The 19,446-nt window shown below is 40.4% G+C and overlaps 1 protein-coding gene across 1 annotated transcript; it reads right to left on the minus strand.

The window, feature by feature from the left end:
* Nucleotides 1–318: 318 nt before the first annotated feature.
* Nucleotides 319–18,521, minus strand: LSP1 (Eukaryotic initiation factor 4E protein). The gene is made up of 5 exons (XM_077394704.1): nucleotides 18,263–18,521; nucleotides 16,477–16,645; nucleotides 16,239–16,364; nucleotides 626–691; nucleotides 319–538 (listed from the first exon to the last, which is right to left on the minus strand). The coding sequence occupies exons 1-5, from the start codon at nucleotides 18,463–18,465 to the stop codon at nucleotides 491–493; spliced, it is 612 nt and encodes a 203-aa protein (XP_077250819.1). The 5' UTR covers nucleotides 18,466–18,521; the 3' UTR covers nucleotides 319–490.
* Nucleotides 18,522–19,446: the final 925 nt, after the last annotated feature.

Raw genomic sequence — 19,446 nt, forward strand, 5'->3', positions numbered from 1 at the left:
AAATGGCCATCACACGGTATCCACATGGCATATGTGCTTGATGATTGGGACCATTGAACTGATGGACCATTATTGGGGACCCACTATTGAGAATGGAGATCCCATTCACAAGATTGAATCATGCAAAGAATCAACGGCTTAAAGCCATCTTTTAAAGGACTTTTTTCATCAAGCTCGACCAAAGATCTAGAATCATCCGACGAGGATGGGACCTAAGGGCAGCGAACCCAACTTGTGATGGCTAACAACATTCATAGATCTGATCACCATGCATGTCGCAGTGGGTCCACACCCATCCATATCATTATCATACCATGATTATTTTCAAAAAGTTTTTTCTTAAGAAGAATATAAGTATCATATCAAGTCGATAATTGTTGAATGCAAAAAACATATATTGCTTTTAGGACACCCCAAAAGAAACAGAAATCAAATCCGATTACCGGTTTTTCAATTCTCTAGTTTCTAATAACTTGATCCACAGGGCGGCTCACACGTTGTATCGACCTCTAGCTGACTTTTCCCTTCTTGAGTCATCCTGCAATATACATACAAGAACTTCAAGATAGGATAATATGAAGAGGTAATTGAGGAGGACTTAATATGAGACTCCTGAAAGACTTACATGAAAGCTGTATTGAATCTTATCAGTAACGTCGATGATCTCCTTCCATTTCCGTCCTATGCTCGTCTGTATAATGCAACATGAAAAATAATGCATGTAACAAAAAGCTTCAGATTGCTGATAGCTATGCAGGAGATGATCAATCTAGCTCAATTCGTGAAATAACTCAATAATTTGTGACTATTGAATGAAGTACCTTTGCTTCTAGTCAACAATTTGGGTAAGACATTTTGAAAAAAAATAATAACTTTTACAAAAAGAGATCAGAACAATTGAACTTTTTGACGTCAGGGTAACCTATCAATGCATGTCTCACCCAAGATGTAAAGGCATGAAACAAGACAATATCAGATAGCTTGAGAAAGCAAATTATAGAAGTGTAGTAAGACCAGAGTTTGGCTTGCAACAACTTGTCTGTTTAAGAGTATCACATCAGATGAATGGACTCAATCCTGGTTTGTCAACTTTGAGGATGGAAAACAGTTCAGGGAATAGCTATAGATTGAGGATCTCGGCAGGGGGTCAACCAAGTCTTATGAGCAACATTACTCATCTTGGAACTTGAAAATCATGGACAATAAAGAAAGGGAAATGATACCAGCACAACCATGTCTTGATATTTTCACTAATGCATCTTGTCTTTTTTAGTACTTAATGAGTTGTCAAAAGGTTATTACAGTTCCCAAAAAGCTCTCACAAGCCAATTAAAAAAGAAGAGACAAGCAGAAGCTGGGTCCGTGCAATTATTAAAACATGGTTGTGCTGATATCATTTCCCTAAAGAAAAAACCAAAACAAAGTAATGGCAATATTGCAAAGGGAAGTGATATATTCGTCCCCTTTTGCTTCGCCGGGCCACCCCCTTTAGTGTATCTATGACTACTCTTTTACACTAGAAGGGGCTGGCCTAGGGAATAAAAGGGGCGAATGTATCATTTCCCTATTGCAAAGTGTGAAACTAGCAATAGAAAAACCTGCTAGCTTCAAAGAAGTACTAGAAAGTGATCAACGACACGGAATAACATGCTGGATAGAAGCATACCTGCGAAGCAAAAGGGAATGGAAGACTTGATGGCTAGGAACATAGCAGAGAACATATGACCTTGGATAGGAGAGAATGGAAGAAAATGATCCATGTAGACGAACCCAACTAGTGTCTTTAGACTTAGTCGATTTGAGCTGGGTAGATTCTTTCACCTTCTTCATGAAAATTTAATAAAGGATTCAATAGCCGACCCCAACTAGTTTGGGACAAAGGCTTAGTTGAGTTGAGATAGAAGCCTACCTGAAGTAGGCTAACTTTGAACTTACAACTCTTTTATCGTTTCATGAATGAACTTAGTGAATACCTTTTTGTTGTGTGAAACGTAGTGATAGTGAGTAATCTTTTTGAAAAGTAGTCATAATAATTCGTAAATTCTAAATCACAGCCTTGGTTTTTATTTCACGAATAAACTAGGCATCAGTTCCTTTCCCAACAAAGGCTCGTTTACCTCTTACATCTTCCACTGCTAAGTGCTAACCCAATCCATCTTAGATTTACTTACAATCCCCACCAACCAAACGGAACTAGTGCCCGAGGTTTTAAAACAATTACGGTGGAAGAGACACATTCAGCTCTCCCAAGAAGTGAGGTGTGAAGCAAAAGCCTGAGTTTTATTCTTTTTACTTAAAAACGAGAAAATTTAGGGAAAATATTAACCTTGATGGTTCTATTTATTGATGATGAAATAAAAATAAATTTGAGAAAATGGAGAATAATAAGGAAAGTAGCAGAAAAGTAGGAAGGGTTTAGGGGAAAAACAAGCGCTACATTTGCAGTACAAAAACCACCAGCCGATGTTATTATAGACAATTAAATAGTGCAAATGGTACTCAACTCAACTCAACTAAGCCTTTGTCCCAAACTAGTTGGGGTCAGCTACATTTTCAGTTTTAGCCAACAGAACATTTTCAGTTGCCATACACATTAGTAACACAAGTAAACATCAACAACTCAAGGTAGAAAATGAAGCAATGAGATCTCCACATCTCAAAAGGTCTAATAAGAGTAACAAAAGTTGACAATTATATCAGGTCAACAAATTGAACTTTAAGTGGGTTTTTCTACTTTCGACTCTTACAAAAAAACAAGTTTTTTTTTTTGATTGGTCCCAACAAAACAAGTTCAACAAAAGAAACTCAAAACTCAAGAAAAAAGTTTATAATGATAAGAGAAACCATAGTCCTCATCCTCTAAGAAGTTTACATAAAAGTGCTAGAGATTCTTTAATTGTCATTTCCATAGTTTAAAAACTTCCCGAGTGACTCAAGTCAATTCGGTTTTGGTCCTACTGAGTAAATCAAAACTCCTTTGACTAGCCCGAGTTTATGAAAAATTAATCATGTCAACATTTCTATAGATGAAAAACTCACCACGTCAAGCATTGACTTCACTTGGATCTACACAGCTTTAACTTGGCCGAGTTCCTATCCGAGTACGAGTTTCTAAATACTGGTTTTTTTTGTGTTACTTCAAGATTTGAAAAGTTTGGCAAAGACTAGTGTTTGTTGAGAAGGTGTGCAATTTGGTCTTTACATATCAAACCCAGGGTCTTCACTTGGATCTACACTTTTTTACACTAAGGGCAATTTGGTCTTTACATATATACCTCACTTACATGAATAAAAGAGGGTATGGAGGACCACGTGGGGGGTCCCCACTCCACAACTTCTTTGCTCCGTTTCTTCTCCTCTATTTGACTATTTCTATCTTCTATTCTTCAATTTCTATAGATTTCTACATTGTAGCAAAACGATCTAGATCTGAGGGTACCCAGATACATGGTCATTGCAGTCAAACAACATCAAAGAGTGCCGAACAAGTTTTATGGACTAAATTGAAGAGGTCCCTCACTTTCAAGGCCATAAGGCTGACTTCATAGGTCGTTCGTACGACACATCTCCTACCTAATTTGAAGGAGATGATTGGTTTTCCATATAGCCTATCTAAGAGGCATTTATGGTGATTTAACCAACTTTTTTTCACTGATAAAGGCTACGAAATTCAAGACGACGGATCTAAAGTTTTTCGATCTGCTCTCTCTAAAAACATCTTTTTTGTGTGTGTGTGTGTGTGGGTGGGTGAGTTGAGTTGTGTATGTGGGTTTGCGTGTGTGTGTGGGGGGGGGGCGGGGGGGGGGGGGGGGGGATCGATTGCAACCCAATATTTTATTTGTGGTTGCTTGCACTGGAAAAGATTTGTTGCCGGTCATATCTGTTTTGAATATGCTGGAAGCACATCTTTGGAGGTTTTGATCAAAGGTCAACAAGTCAAGGTGTCTTGATAAAAAGCTGCTTCAAAAGTTGATCATGTTTGAAGACATGTCATCTAGCAATTCCGTGCCAAATTCAGGCATATCAAACCCAGGGAAGTAGTCAAATGGACTGTCCTAGAATCCAAGTCACAACTGCCAGACTGGGCGGATAGAAATATATTGAACATTCACCGTATCTGAAGATGTTTATTGGCAGCAATACTAAGTTGTGGCATATTAATGGTTGCATCAAAGAACCAAAGGAAATCAGGTTCACCAAAAACAAGCATATTTTAATATTTACGAAATTTCGGTAATTTTGGCAGAAATTTCAGAAAAATAATCATTTTTTATATAAAAAAAATTGGATTTCCCAAAATTTATGTTTCGGTCCTATAATGAGAGAAAGGAAGAGCAGGGACTTGAATCATATAAAATGCATCAAAGACAAGAATCAAAGATTGTTAGTAAAAGAAAACGAGGTTAAAGAGAGATGGAGAAGTTAATTCGACAAGTTGTTCAATGGAGAACCTGTAGTGAATTTGGGAGAACTTGATAACGCTTTTGATGATACAAATCGAAGGTTTGTTCGTAGGATCCGAACATTCGAGGTAAGAATAGCTATAAAAAATATGAAATTAGGTAAGGCTAAGGGGCCTGACGATATTCCTATTGAGACTTGGAGATGCTTGGGTGATGTGGGTTTGGTTTGGTTAACTAGATTATATAACAATATTTTGAAGACTAAGAAGATGCCTGATGAGTGGGCAAAGAGTACATTAGTATCTATTTATAAGAATAAAGGAGATATTAAGAGTTTGCACCAATTACTGGGGAATTAAGCTAATGAGTCACACCATGAAGCTTTAGGAGAGGGTAATTGAGCATAGACTAACAAAAGAGACTAAGGTGTCAGAGAATCAGTTTGGCTTCATGCCCGGACGATCGACTATGGAAGCTATCTTCTTGATTAGGCGGTTAATGGAGAGATTTAGAGAAAATTAAAAGGACCTTCATATGGTTTTCATTGATTTGAAGAAAGCTTATGATAGGGTTCCCAGGAGTGTTATGTGGTGGGTCCTTGAAAGGAAAAAAAAAGTGCCAACTAAATATGTTCATGAGGAACTTTCAAAATTCAAATTTCAAACCCCTCCGTCAAGAGCATTTAAGGCAATCTCGAGACAAGATATTATTTCTATATCTCGAAAGGAAGATCTAAATGATAACTCTGGGCGTGGAATGACAAATTTACCCTCTCGTTCGGCAATCTTGCAGGATAAGGTGGCCAGGGCTTTGCGTATTCTAAAGCAAGGAATGAAAAAATCAGGAGCAACGAGAAAATTCAAAAAAAGAGGGAATAGACAGGGTAGTAACCAGACGATCGCAGCAAAAGTGACTAACAAATCTCAGGAGGCGGCAATCCATGACAAAGACACTGGGAGAGAGACTTTATTCGGGTCTGGAGAGGTAGCTGCTACCCCTTTGGGTGGCCTTCAGCGGGAATTTTAGCCTAATAGGCTGGACCTGGTGGCTGTCTTTGAATCTAAATTAATGGGGGTAGAAGATTCGATCATTAATAAATCTTGGGGTCGGAATCAAAGGGAATGGGTGGCGAAGGATGCGGTTGGCACAACAGAAGGTATTATAGTCATTTGGAGAGAAGGGCGTTTCAATCAGGAAGCTGTTTCTACGAGGCGTTTCTCGGTTTCGATCATATTCTCTTCAGCGGATCTGGATGATAGATGGATGCTTACAGCTATCTATGGGCCTTCTAGAGCTTCGGATAGAAGTGAATTATGGTTTGAATTGAAATTGATCAGAGACAATTGGGCAGGGCCCGTGGATTATTGGTGGGGATTTGAACGCTATTCGGTTTCCATCGAAAAAGAGCATTCACACAAGAATCACTACTAGCATGAGGAATTTCTCTGCTTTTATTCAAGAACAGGAGCTGATTGATCTCCCCCTTCATGGTGCCAGGTTCAAGTGGTCCAATAATCAAGATCGACAGGTTATGACTAGAATTGACAGGGTGCTTCTTTCTCAGGAATGGGAGGAACGTTTCCCCATAATTCTACAAAGGGTGATCCCAAGAACGGTGTCGGACCACAATGCTCTGATTGTGGACCTTTCTAATTATTCTGGGGTCCTCGGCCGTATAGATTTGATTTGGATCTCATGGAGATCCCAGGATTTGATGACAAAATCAAGCAATGGTGGGCAGAGATTGAAATTACTGGGTGGAAAGGTTACATTCTATGCCAGAAACTTAAGGGGTTAAAGGTCAGAATTAAAGAATGGCAGAAGCCTGTGGATGAGGAAACCAAGCATAGGAAGGAGGAAATCTCTAATCATTTAATATTGTTAGAAAGCATAGAGGAGGGTGGGCCGCTATCAGCAGAAGAGTCTCTATCCCGTCTCAAACTGCTGGAAGAGCATGAATTGATTCTTCGTAGAGAAGAAATCCAATGGAGACAAAAATCACGGGCATTTGGCTTCAAGCTGGAGATAAAAATTCAAAATTCTTTCACAAGGCTGCAAATGCAAGAAGAAGAATTAATTCAATAAACTGTCTTAAGGATGGGGATTTGAACACTATTCGGTTTCCATCGAAAAAGAGCATTCACACAAGAATCACTACTAGCATGAGGAATTTCTCTGCTTTTATTCAAGAACAGGAGCTGATTGATCTCCCCCTTCATGGTGCCAGGTTCACATGGTCCAATAATCAAGATCGACGGGTTATGACTAGAATTGACAGGGTGCTTCTTTCTTAGGAATGGGAGGAACGTTTCCCCATAATTATACAAAGGGTGATCCCAAGAACGGTGTCGGACCACAATGCTCTGATTGTGGACCTTTCTAATTATTCTGGGGTCCTCGGCCGTATAGATTTGATTTGGATCTCATGGAGATCCCAGGATTTGATGACAAAATCAAGCAATGGTGGGCAGAGATTGAAATTACTGGGTGGAAAGGTTACATTCTATGCAAGAAACTTAAGGGGTTAAAGGTCAGAATTAAAGGATGGAAGAAGTCTGTGGATGAGGAAACCAAGCATAGGAAGGAGGAAATCTCTAATCATCTAATATTGTTAGAAAGCATAGAGGAGGGTGGGCCGATATCAGCAGAAGAGGCCCTATCCCGTCTCAAACTGCTGGAAGAGCATGAATTGATTCTTCGTAGAGAAGAAATCCGATGGAGACAAAAATCACGGGCATTGTGGCTTCAAGCTAGAGATAAAAATTCAAAATTCTTTCACAGGGCTGCAAATGCGAGAAGAAGAATTAATTTAATAAACTGTCTTAAGGATGGGGATACCACAATTGAAGATTTAGCTGCCATTAAATCATCTATTGTGGAGTTTTACTCGAGATTGTACGCTTCAAATTCGGCTTGGGGCCCTAAGCTGGTCGAGATCCAGTTTAAGACTATTTCACTGGCTCAAAAACAGTTATTGGATCGGGATTTCTTAGAGGAGGAAGTTGTACAAACCATTCTTTCAATAGCTGGGGATAAAGCTCCTGGACCGGATGGTTTCCCTGTGACTTTTTATCAGCGGTATTGGGATGTGATAAAAGGGGATTTAATGGCTTTCGTTCAAGAATTTCAGCAAAGGGCCATTATCAGTGAAGCAGCTAAGGCGACCTTTATTGCTCTAATTCCGAAGAAAGAAGGGGCGATTGGGGTTAAGGATTTTCGACCGATTAGTCTAATGCATAGCGTGGCAAAAATTATAGCGAAATTATTGGCGAGAAGACTGCAAAATGTAATGGGTGGAATCATATCCCACTTCCAAGGGGCTTTTGTTGAATCAAGAAAGATTTTGGATGGAGTCCTTATTGCCGATGAAATTATTGATTCAGTAAAAAGGAGTGGCAGAAAAGGTCTTCTACTGAAGATTGATATCGAGAAAGTACATGATCATGTTGATTGGGACTTTCTTGACTCTATTCAGGAAAGGATGGACTTTGGGCCAAATTGGAGAAAATGGGTGCGAGCGCTTATATCTTTTAATTCATTTTCAATACTTATCAATGGTGCAGCGGAAGGGTATTTCAAGGCATCAAGAGGTATTCGTCAGGGGGATCCTCTAACCCCTTACCTCTTCATCATGGTGGTCGAGGCCCTTAGCCTAATGTTAACCAAGGTGTCCAATTCGGGTCTCATTCGGGGACTGCAAACCGGGCCTTCGGCGGAGGAGATTACTCACCTTCAATTTGCGGATGACACATTAGTATTTCTGCAGAATTGTCCCCAAGCTATTACTAATATTCTAGAGATATTCAAATGGTTTGGGGTTATCTCAGGGCTTAAGGTCAACTTCAACAAAAGTATGCGGTTAGGAATTAATATGGACCCTCCAGAGATCCAGCGGCTTGCAAGGACAATAGGGTGTATTGCGGGATCTTTTCCGGTCTCATATTAGGGCCTTCCATTGGGATTTGGAATCCCATCGGCTGCTCAATGGGACCCGGTTATTGAGCGCATCGAAAGGAAGCTGGCGACTTGGAAGAAGAGGTACATTTCTTTTGGGGGCAAAATTACTCTGATCAAGGCAGCGCTATCCAATATGTCGGTGTACTTTATGTCCTTAGATAAGCTCCCGGTAAAGGTAGCTCTGCGAATTGAACAAATCCAGAGGAATTTCCATTGGGATGGCCAAGGTGAGGCAAAGAAGTTGAGACATCTAATCAAATGGGATAAGGTTACTCAATCAAAAAGAAGTGGAGGAATTGTGATTGGTAAACTAAGACTAAGGAATAAATCTCTGTTGGGGAAATGGTTGTGGAGATATGGGCAGGAAAAATAGGCCTCGTGGCACCAAGTTGTTGGGTCAAAGTATGGCTCTGAATGGGGTGATTGGGGTTCTAAAAAACCAACAGCGGGGAAAGGGTCTGGAGCATGGAAATCCATCAGTTCTGTCAAGGAGGATTTTGATCGTGAGATCAGATACAAAGTGGGCTTAGGCACTAACGTTCGATTTTGGCATGATCTCTGGTGTGGTGAATTACTATTAAGCGTTGAATTCCCGAGAATTTTCAGAATCGCGGTCAATCCAAAAGCAACAATTTCAGAATACCTAGTGCGTGAAGACCAGATGGGCAGGGGATTCTGGGATATAAGGTTGAGACGGAACCTAAAGGAGGATGAGCTTGTTGATTTCCAGAGACTACTTTCAATGTTAGAGCTGAAATACTGCTCCCAATTCAAGGATGATGAGAGAATATGGATGCCGACACCAAATGTTGAGTTTACTGCTACGTCTTTTTTCGCAAAATTGAATGAACATTCACCATCAGTAATTGGCCGTATTTGGAAGTCGCTGGCACCTCCAAGGGTGGTTGCTTTTGGATGGACGGTTGTCCACCGGAAGTTAAACACTTGTGATCGGCTAAAGAGGAGAAACTTTAGTTTGGCTAGTATGTGTGTCCTCTGTAAGCAAGAGGAGGAATCCTTAGACCATCTACTTTTACATTGCCCCTACACATACCGGTTATGGGTAAGCACGTTGGGGGCTTTTGGTATGTCCTGGGTATTTCCAAGGTCAATCTGCTCTTTGATGCTGGGATGGCAAGCTGGGCCTTTTGGAAATACGGGTAAGTCTCTTTGGCAAACACTTCCTTATGCTATAACTTGGAATGTATGGTAGGAAAGAAATAGAAGGATATTTTCAGATCAATGTCGAGTACCCAACCGTCTAGCAGCGGATATTAAAATTGAATTAATCTCTTGGACAAAAGCCAAAAAACAGCTTACTTATGGGATTGGTGATCTAGTAAGGAACTGGTGGTTTGTTATCTGGGACAGAGCTATAAGATCAAAGCCCCCACCAAAATGGGTACCTCCACCTTCGGGGTGGCTAAAATTCAATTTTGATGGATGCTCCTTGGGCAATCTAGGGAAAGGAGGCATAGGAGGAGTATTCAGGAACTCTTCTTCGTCGATAATTGCAATTTTTTGGGGACTAGCAGGCATTTGTGATGCTAATGAGGCGGAAATTAGAGCTTTGCTTTTCGGACTGCAATGCGTAGGGGTGTAAACGGATCGAGTTCAGATCGGATATGGCTATATCCGAATCTGAATTCGATTATAATTTGTACTATTCGAATTCGAATTCCAATTCGGTGGATACTTAATATCTACTACTGAATTCGAATTCTGCGGATATTATTCGAATTCGAATATTATCCGTATCCGTTTATCCGGCGGATATTATTCGAATTCAAATATTATCTGTATTCGAAGGTATCCGGTTATTCGAATCCGGCGGATATTATTCGTATCCGTTTATCCGTTTAATAACCGAATGTCCAAATTCAAATCCAAACACCCTAAGAATCAGAAAGCTGTGTCATTGCTAGGGTTTCGATTAGGGTTTATTCCAGTGTTCGAATCTGAATAAACAACCAAGAGAGAAAAAAATCGCTTTGATGTAGGAGAAACAAGAAAAAGAGAAGATTCGAACCTGAATGGAGAAATCAGCTCCTTTGATGAAACTATAGGCTTATAATATCGAGGTTTTTTTGTCTCTGAAGATGAAGCTCTGCTTACTAACGCCCTAAGAATCAGAAAGCTGCGTCCTTGCTAGGGTTTCGATTAGGAATCTGAGGTTTATTCCAGTGTTCCTTCCTTCCTTGAGTGGCTGAGTGCTCTCCTTTCGGCGAAGACGAGATGCAAATGTGGGTTTTGATTTCCTCTTGGGCCTTTATGCAACCCTAAGTCTTATGTGATCTAAGCCATCCGTTTTTTATTAGGACGGCTCAGATAAGTCCTTTCATTTGCTCCTTTTTCTTCCCGTACTAAAAAGTAAAAGCAAAGGAAACCCTCTTCTCATGTATACGTGCCCCCTCCTTTTTTGCCCAATGTCGCCCCATTGTAACTTGTATTTATATCTCGCTTGCTTTACACAACCCTATGCAACTATGCTCTTAGAAACTGATCTCAACCGCCCATTTTGAAGCCTTTGTCTTGGTGGCCCAAATACACCCCATAATGCAAGCTCTTTTAATGATGGAGAGTTAGAATAATCCAATGGATAAGATTTTCTAGGCATACCCTATGGAAATGATTTTTCGGGCACAACCTATTTATGTTGTGACCCCATAAATGAACGGTTTGGATCATCCAATGAAGTGGGCCGTACAGTACTTTTTGAAAAATAATGGTTCATACAGCCATTCATCGTATAAAGTGGTGGCCACCATTTTCTTCTTTACTCAGTATTTGAGAGTATTTGGAAAATGAAATACCCTTTAAAAATTCTTTTCAAAATAATAAAATGAATCCGGATATATGAATTCGAATGTGAAATCGGATATCTCGTATCCGCATCCGTATCTGGATATCCGAGTTTGAATGAGAATTCGGATATACGGATGCAGATATTCGGAATAAACGGATGTACTTGTCGGATTCGGATAATATCCCCTTGAAGAGGATTCGGATAATATTCGCTTTATACAGATTCGGATGCGGACGGTAATCAAATTTTCGAATTTCCATTTACACCCCTAGCAATGGGCAATGGCGAATGATAAAAAACCGTTAATTATCGAAGGTGAATCGACCAATGCAGTGTGCTGGGCATCGGGTGGTTCTGAGGGACCCTGGAGATTACAGGATGTGGTGGCAGAAATACTTGATCTGATGAGAATGCTTGATCCAAAGATTGAGCATCGGAGGAGGTCAGCGAATGAGTTGGCTGACAAATTGGCCAAGGAAGGAGCTCAACGAGAAGTAATGGAAGTACGAATGTTTATGTAATCAATTTCCAATTAGGAGAAAGGATCAGGAAATTTGGTTTTGGTTTTGTAATATTTTGTAACCGGACGAGGTGTGGTTGGGTCCTGGGTATGTCCGAGCCCGATATTAAGTTGTAACAGCAGGCTGTGACTACTGGTCCCGAATGCCCCTTTTTTTTTATTACTAATGAATTTATGTCGCATTTCAAAAAAAAATATGTTGATGTGATTAAGGATATGTACGATGGAGCAGTAACTAGTGTCAGAACCACGGATGGCACGACAAGTGAATTTCCAATTACAATAGGACTGCAACAAGGATCAGCTCTAAGCCTTTATCTTTTTACACTAGTTATTGATGAGCTTACGGAGGGTATCCAGGATGAGATGCCGTGGTGTATGTTATTTGCAGATGACATAGTATTAATCGACAAAACCAAAGCAGGAGTAAATGCTAAGTTAGAGTTATGGATAACTACTTTGGAATCCAAAGGTTTTAGACTGAGTAGGACTAAGACAGAGTTTATGGAGTGCAACTTTAGTAATGTAAGGAGGCGGGACAAAGAAGTACTAAATATGACTGAACAGGAGGTAACTAAGGGGGATATCTTTCACTATCTTGGTTCAACAAGGAGAGATTGAAGAGGATGTTAACCATAGAATAAGAGCAGACTGGTTGAAGTGGAAGCTTGCCTCAGGAGTTCTGTGCGACCGTAAAATCCCTAACAAGTTGAAGGGAAAGTTTTATAAGACAGTTGTGAGGCCAGCCATGCTGTACGGCTTAGAATGTTGGGCCACCAAGAAGCACCATGTGCATAAGATGAGTGTAGTGGAGATGTGAATGCTTAGATGGATGTGCGGCCACTCAAGGTTAGATAGAATTAAAAATGAAAACGTTCGTAAAAAGGTGGGGGTGGCACCAATTGAGGAGAAGATGAGAGAGCACTACTTAAGATGGTTTGGACATATCCAACGTAGGCCTTTGGATGCTCCAGTGAGAAGAGGCGACTCGTGCCAAGTTGATGGAGTAAAAAGAGGTAGGGGATGGAGTAAAAAGAGGTAGGGGCAGACAGAAAAAAACTTGGGTAGAAACTGTGAGGAAAGACTTGATAGCTAGGAACATAACAGAGAACATGACCTTGAATATGATAGAATGGGAGAAAATGATCCACGTAGAAGAACCCAACTAGAGCCAGGATTAGAGCCGGGTAGATTCCTTTCGCCTTCTTCATGAAATTTTTCTAAAGGATTCATTTAGCCGACCCCAACTAGTTTGGGACAAAGGCTGTGTTGAGTTGAGTTGAGTTGAGTCTGTTTCGGTCCCAACCGAAATCCAAAATTTTCGGATTTTGGACGAAATTTATAACCATGGTTGTAGCTACATTATGGAGAATGCCCTTATCTGAATAACCTTGACCTAGAAATACTTAGTCAAAACTTATTCTTCATTGGGATGCAAAAAGAATTGGAGTACATCCGTACATATTCACATGAAAGCGAGAAATAGATTGACCTCATTGAAGCTGGAGAAACATGTTCTATGCACTATGAGGTGTATGCCAATAATATAAAGACGATATTTGTTGATGACTAATATTGCAATTAACCTAGACTGTATTTCTCTAAGGAAAACCTCTCAGAGCCCTGGTTAGTAGGGAAAAAAAGATCCAGTTTTGAATAGGCACAGACAGATAGATTAGAAAGTGAAGAAAGATAATGACAGGAATAACAATAAAAGCAAGCACACATATATGAGAGTCGCACAACTAAGTAGAGAAAGGAATATATGAAAGTGCACAACTAAGTAGAGAAAGGAATAGAAATGAAAGAACTAATTAAACAAGAGGAGCCTCAATTTCGACGAGTTGTTAATAGATAACCATCATCAACAGCTCAGATTGAGAACTCACTTGGTGAAAACGTTGGTAGCGGTGACGCAGCCACTGGTCTTATGGGTGAGGGAGAACTTGAGCATGAGTAAGAGATCATTGGAGATGGGCACCATGGGGAAGTAGATTATGGTGATAGACGTCTAAGACTAGAAGATGATTCGGTGTGAAGCACTACGAATGGCAATTTTAATAAGAATGAATATCATGAAATACCCATTCATGGTAGTGGTGGTGGTGGATCTAATGGTGATGTGATCCCAACCGTTCGGAACTTTCAACATCCATGAGTTTAATTATAATAGTCTGGGGTTTACCAGCTTGGGGACTTCAGAGTTCAAACTGGGCAACATAGGCTGCAAGCAACCAAGACATTCAACTATGGTAGGCCCAAATGTTTGTGGCCAACACCAGGCCCAATATTTGATGATACTTACAATTACCTCTTCCTGTCATACTCATAAGATGGATAGGTCATTATGCAAGATATTTGCACAAAATAGAGATGAAGATAATGATGATGACACCCCCATAAAGTGAAGTTTCCTGATCCTGACCTCTTTCATGCGGTGACTGATTGGGAATGCTTGGCCAAAGATGTTTTCCAAAGAAGTGGTCTAGGTGTAAGCTAGAACATTCAATTTCGCAGGAATTCTTTGATAGAGGAGTCTATTTTTTTGGAGCTCTCAGAATCGACATCCATCAAGAGGCATGGTGAGGAAAAAAGGATTTGCGCTATGAAATCAGATAGTGCTTTCCTCATTCATTCATTCTACTAGTACCTAACGTCAGCTTTGCCGCCTTCAACGCCAAACAAAGTATGGAGAACTTCAGCCCCTCCTAGAGTTTGTGCCTTCGCCTAGACAGCGTGCCTCAATAAAATCCTAACAGTTGACCATTTGCAAAATCGGAGGATGATCATTATCGATCATCGTGGCTTCTGCCTCGAGGCGAGAGAATCCGTCAATCATATATGTATTCATTATAGGTATGCATGGAAATTTGGTCCTTAGTGTTTCGAGTTCCAACTGCTTGATATTGTCAAGATTCAACCAGCTCACAATGAGGACCTCTTTGAGATTTGGTTTTTCACCCCTACCATTACTTCCCTATCATGGCCTTAACCTCTACTCTGTCATGACACACACATGTCCGTTTTTCCCTCCACTTTTGGATGGGTTAGGATGATCCTATGGCTATGGATCTGGTTTTTGGTACACACCCTATCTATGGAAGGGCCTTGCAAATGAATGCTTTGGATCACCCTAAAAAGATGGGCCCACATGAGTTAGGTGCACTTGAGCGCATATAAACTATATGCGCTCGAGCGCACAAACAGCTCTCTCTCTCTCTCTCTCTCTCTCTCTCTCTCTCTCTCTCTCTCTATACACACACACACACAATTTCTTACACCTTACATCCCAGGCTTAGATAAACACTGCAGAAAAAAACCTCAGTTCTCAACCATACCCCAAGGCCATACCATAACCAAATATGACCCCAACCCTAAACCTACATCCCTTGTTAACCTCATCTACTATTTAATATATTGAATGCGCCACATACCCGCATATTTATTTCCGAACTACCTCACAAAGCAACCCGAAATCTTCACACCATTTTGCCACTGCCACTCTTTCAAAGAGCCTCCTTTTCATCCCAAGGCCTATATGCATGTTTATTCGAGGGTTTTATTTCTCTCTCAAATTCCTATCCTTCCATTTCTCTTAGATTTGTGCCCCATTCGCCAATCAAATAAGAAGAAGTACAGAACTAATGGTCCACTCCTCTCTCTCTCCCCAAAGGAAATCCATCTAAATCCTCTCCAACCTATTTGTTACCATCGTTGGATCTTAAGAAAGACATAAACCATATGGAGAAATTTGAGAAATTGGCTTAATAAGAGCAATCTAACCCCTCAACCACGAGTATTTTCTGTTAAGCATATCAACTTCTCTCTGCCCTCTAGATAATAGGGGACCCAAAGGCAATCCTTTGTATGAGATTAGTAAGGAATTACATTACATTCAACTCCATACTTCAGCAAACTCGTGTTACCAATGCCGATGTTACTAGTCATCATCATTACCAAGAAGACAGCTCTCAACTTTCCTTTTTAAGATAGAAGCGGACTCTCAAGTTTTGCTTTCAGCTATAGCTTTTGTATCAATAACAGCTTTAGGCTCCCTTGAAGTTATTGCCACTAACTTGCCAAGGGCAATTTTTTTTTTTTTTTTGAATGGCAACTTGACAAGGACAATATTAATCACACTTCTTTTGAAGGTTGGATGAATTCCTTTTTTTTTTTTTAATGGAAAGGTTGGATGAATTCTTGTTCAATACATGGTAATAACCAAGCATAAATAAACAGAATTCTGCTTAGGACTCAAAATAAACCAAGCAATATGTGCTTGGTAATGTTCAAACTTCAAAATAGATATATCAAGACATTGAAATGATTTTAATTCTGTTCCACATAAATATCTGATATGCTTATAGTCAAGGTTCCTTTATGACTTTAATCTTGAAATAACAACACAGTACATGCTTCTCAAAAATGCTACCCTGTGATAAGCTAATCATTAAATATCCACTCTTACACACTAATACATTTGTATATGAAATTACCCGAAAAGCCAAAATGAATTTCAATTTTCATCAATAATTAAGAAAGAAATAAAAACCTGAACAGCTTCGTTGGTAGCTGTCTTAGTCCAAAGTGCAAGCTTATCCTGCCTTTGACGCACGCTCGCAACAACGCCACAGATCTCATCACTTTCATCAAATTGCTCTCCGATCAGAGCCATCAACTACAAGCAACCATCTCAAGTAGATCATAAATCAAGTATCAGAAAAAAGAAAACCCATACACACTCCAAGCTAATAATTAGTAAATAGATAAAAGAAAATGTTTGAATTCACCGTTTCGAGCCACATGGTATCAAGGTTAGCCTTTCTGCTGCTTGTCACAGACCACTTGCCCCCATTTGCGCATTCCGGATCTTCCCATTTGGGTTCAATCCCCGCTTTGAAACAGTGAAAATCAGCATTGCCTACCAACTTGCTAGGCCGAAAAATCTGATCATATAAACTGCAAAACAAAAAGTAAAAGGAAATAAGTAAATGGAGAAGAAAAACACATCAGGAAGGTTTCGAAAACTGCCTAAAACATGGATATTACTTGAAAACAAAGAATATACAACAAACACTAAAAAAAAGATTGCTTCATGTCCCAAATCAATCAAAGAATTTGACGATGTTATGAGATAGTGATATAAAAGAGGTCTAATTTCTGCAAATAAAAAATCATTGATATCATTTCTCTAGCGAAGAGATTGAAATGTTGCATGGCCTTCTGAGTTGTAGTGTGGAACGGTTTCCAACATCATATCTTGGCCTGCCATTGGGAACGGGTTGGACGTAGGAAAAGAAAGTGGGACTAGAGTGGGTGGTGAAGCGATTGGATACTTTGAAGCGGAACTTGGTTCTTTGGGAGGAAGAATCACTCTTATTAAGGTGATGCTCATTATATCAGCTATTCATTTTCAAGTGTCCCATCCCATGAACGTGATAAGGCGAATCGAGCAGATCCAAAGAAGATTCCTTAGGGGGAGGGCGGAGGGGTCGGATGCAAAGCAGAAAATGCACTTAGTTTGTTAGGAGGAGGTATGTGAGCTAATTAAGGCCGGGGGTCTACGTATCAGAAGAATTAAAGGCGTGAACAAAGAACTCCTAGGGAAGTGGATTTAGAGATTTGAAGAAGAGAATCAACATCGACGGGTAAGGGTCAATAAAGGCAAATATGAAGCATCACCGGTCCAATGAATCTCTGACGATGGGTTTAGTCATGGGAGAGCCAGAGGCATATGTTCAATGAAGGGATAAGATTTAGAGTCTAATCTAGGGAGAGGAAAAATTCTATTCCCGTAAGTGGTGTGGAGAGGCTCCTTTGAAGGAAGTCTTTCCTGACCTGTTTGTAGTGGTTGTGGATAAGGAGGCAATTGTAACGGATAGCTTTGAGAGGAAGGAGAATAGTATATCTTGGAAGAATAATTTTAGAAGGAATTTCTTTGATAGGGAGTTGGATCAGGTGGAAGACTATTAGACGTGTTAGAAACCTGCTATATCAAGAAGTCTGATGAAGATAAAAGGGTTTGGATCTGGTGCTCTTTCTGGGTTTTTAGCATCAAATCATTATACCATCATCTTCCATCTAGCCCTGCAGCTTTGCTTTTGGCCAGAGTGTGGAGCATACTGCCTGTGCCCAGGGTATTTGCTTGGTATGTGCTTTTGTTCTAGACCAAATCCTCATGGTGGTCCACATGCACAACCGTCACATGCTGATCAATGATCATTGTGATTTACATGTGGAGGTAGAATTCTTAGTAGATTCAGCACGACATGGGTGTTCCCATCCAGGCTCTATCTATTTCTTTCGATTTTTTTTTTACTTTCTTGAATTAATCTTAATCATCGTATCAATCATCTCGGCCTCAGGGCTTCATATTAATACAATTCTTTAAAAAAAAAATCAACCAAAGCTGGTGCCAATCCAAAATCAATCAAAGAAAAAAAAAACAAGATAAAAATCAAGAAAAGAAGAAAAAGAAGAGAGGTATGATACCCAAATCGAGAAAAGAAAACAGCAAAAGGATTGGATTAGATTTGGGAGGGGGGGGGGGGGGGTTGTTGTTTATTAGATACTGACCACCAGAACTCCTCGACGGTGTCAAAGGTGTGGGCCTTCCGAAGGGATGAGCCCCAGGCAGCCCCTTGCTTAGGTTTTGACTGGTTGTCGAACCAAAACGTCCACTTTCGCTCTAGTCGATGGGGCTGCTTCGACTCTTCCACCATCTCTCCACCACCCATCGATTCCAACCCTCCACCTCCTGCTACTTCTTCCTCCGCCATCTTTGCCAAAAAAAATACCGATCCTATGAGAGAGAGAGAGAGAGAGAGAGAGAGAGAGCCGTCTCCTTTTGGGAGACTTTATACGGAAGGAGTGAGGGAGACCAGTTTTGAGTCGGTGTGCAAACTTGTGTTGGTATCGGCTAGGGTTGCAACTTGAGTCAGGCTCGACCCCAACCCTGACGGGTTCAACCCGATTTCGGCTCAGGTTTGGTTGGTATTTCCACAGGTTGGGTTGGGTTAGGGTTGAGGCTTTCAGTAACCTGACCTGATCCAAATCCAACCTCTAGTTTTATCTTGATTTTTCAAAATCTTAAGGTTGTGTTTTAGTTTTGTTTTTTCTATTTTTTTTTTCCCTAGCTCAACCCGACTTGATTTTGATAAAAAAAAAAAAAAAAAAAAAAGGGGGGGGGGGGGGGGGGGGTGGAATACACTTGACCCCCTGTGGTTTCTGACACACATTCAACTTAACCCCTAATGTTTAAAAAGTTACAAGTTGACCCCCTGTGGTTTCAATTTGTGTAAGGTAGGCCCCCTCTTTTGAAACACTATCAATGCTAACGAAAACCCCAAACACCCTTCCAAACCCCATACCCGAATCCAAACACTACCAAAAACACAGTGGGTCCACATTGTTTGGGCGATCCAAATCGTTCATTTGATGGGCCCTGACATAAATAGGGTGTGCCCAAAAAATTAGCTTCATAGGATCATACTAACCCTTCAATATGTTGACGAACCATAAACTGAGGGGGTCTATCTTACACAAATTGAAACCACAGGAGGTCTGCTTGTAACTTTTTAAACATTAGGGATTAAGTTGAATGTGTCAGAAAGCGCAGGGGTCTAAGTGTATTTTTCCCAAGATAGAAAGGGTTGGATGGGTTGGGTTAGAGATGGGAGATTTAGACGTAGGTTGAGTTAGGGTTGTCCATCCTTGACCAGAGGCTTGGGTTGGGTTAGGGATGACAAAATGCTAACCCA

Source organism: Tasmannia lanceolata, unplaced genomic scaffold (genome assembly GCF_043159265.1).
Source record: "Tasmannia lanceolata isolate RefF3 unplaced genomic scaffold, GAP_Taslan_0.1 ptg000013l, whole genome shotgun sequence".
Classification (NCBI taxonomy): Eukaryota; Viridiplantae; Streptophyta; class Magnoliopsida; order Canellales; family Winteraceae; genus Tasmannia; species Tasmannia lanceolata.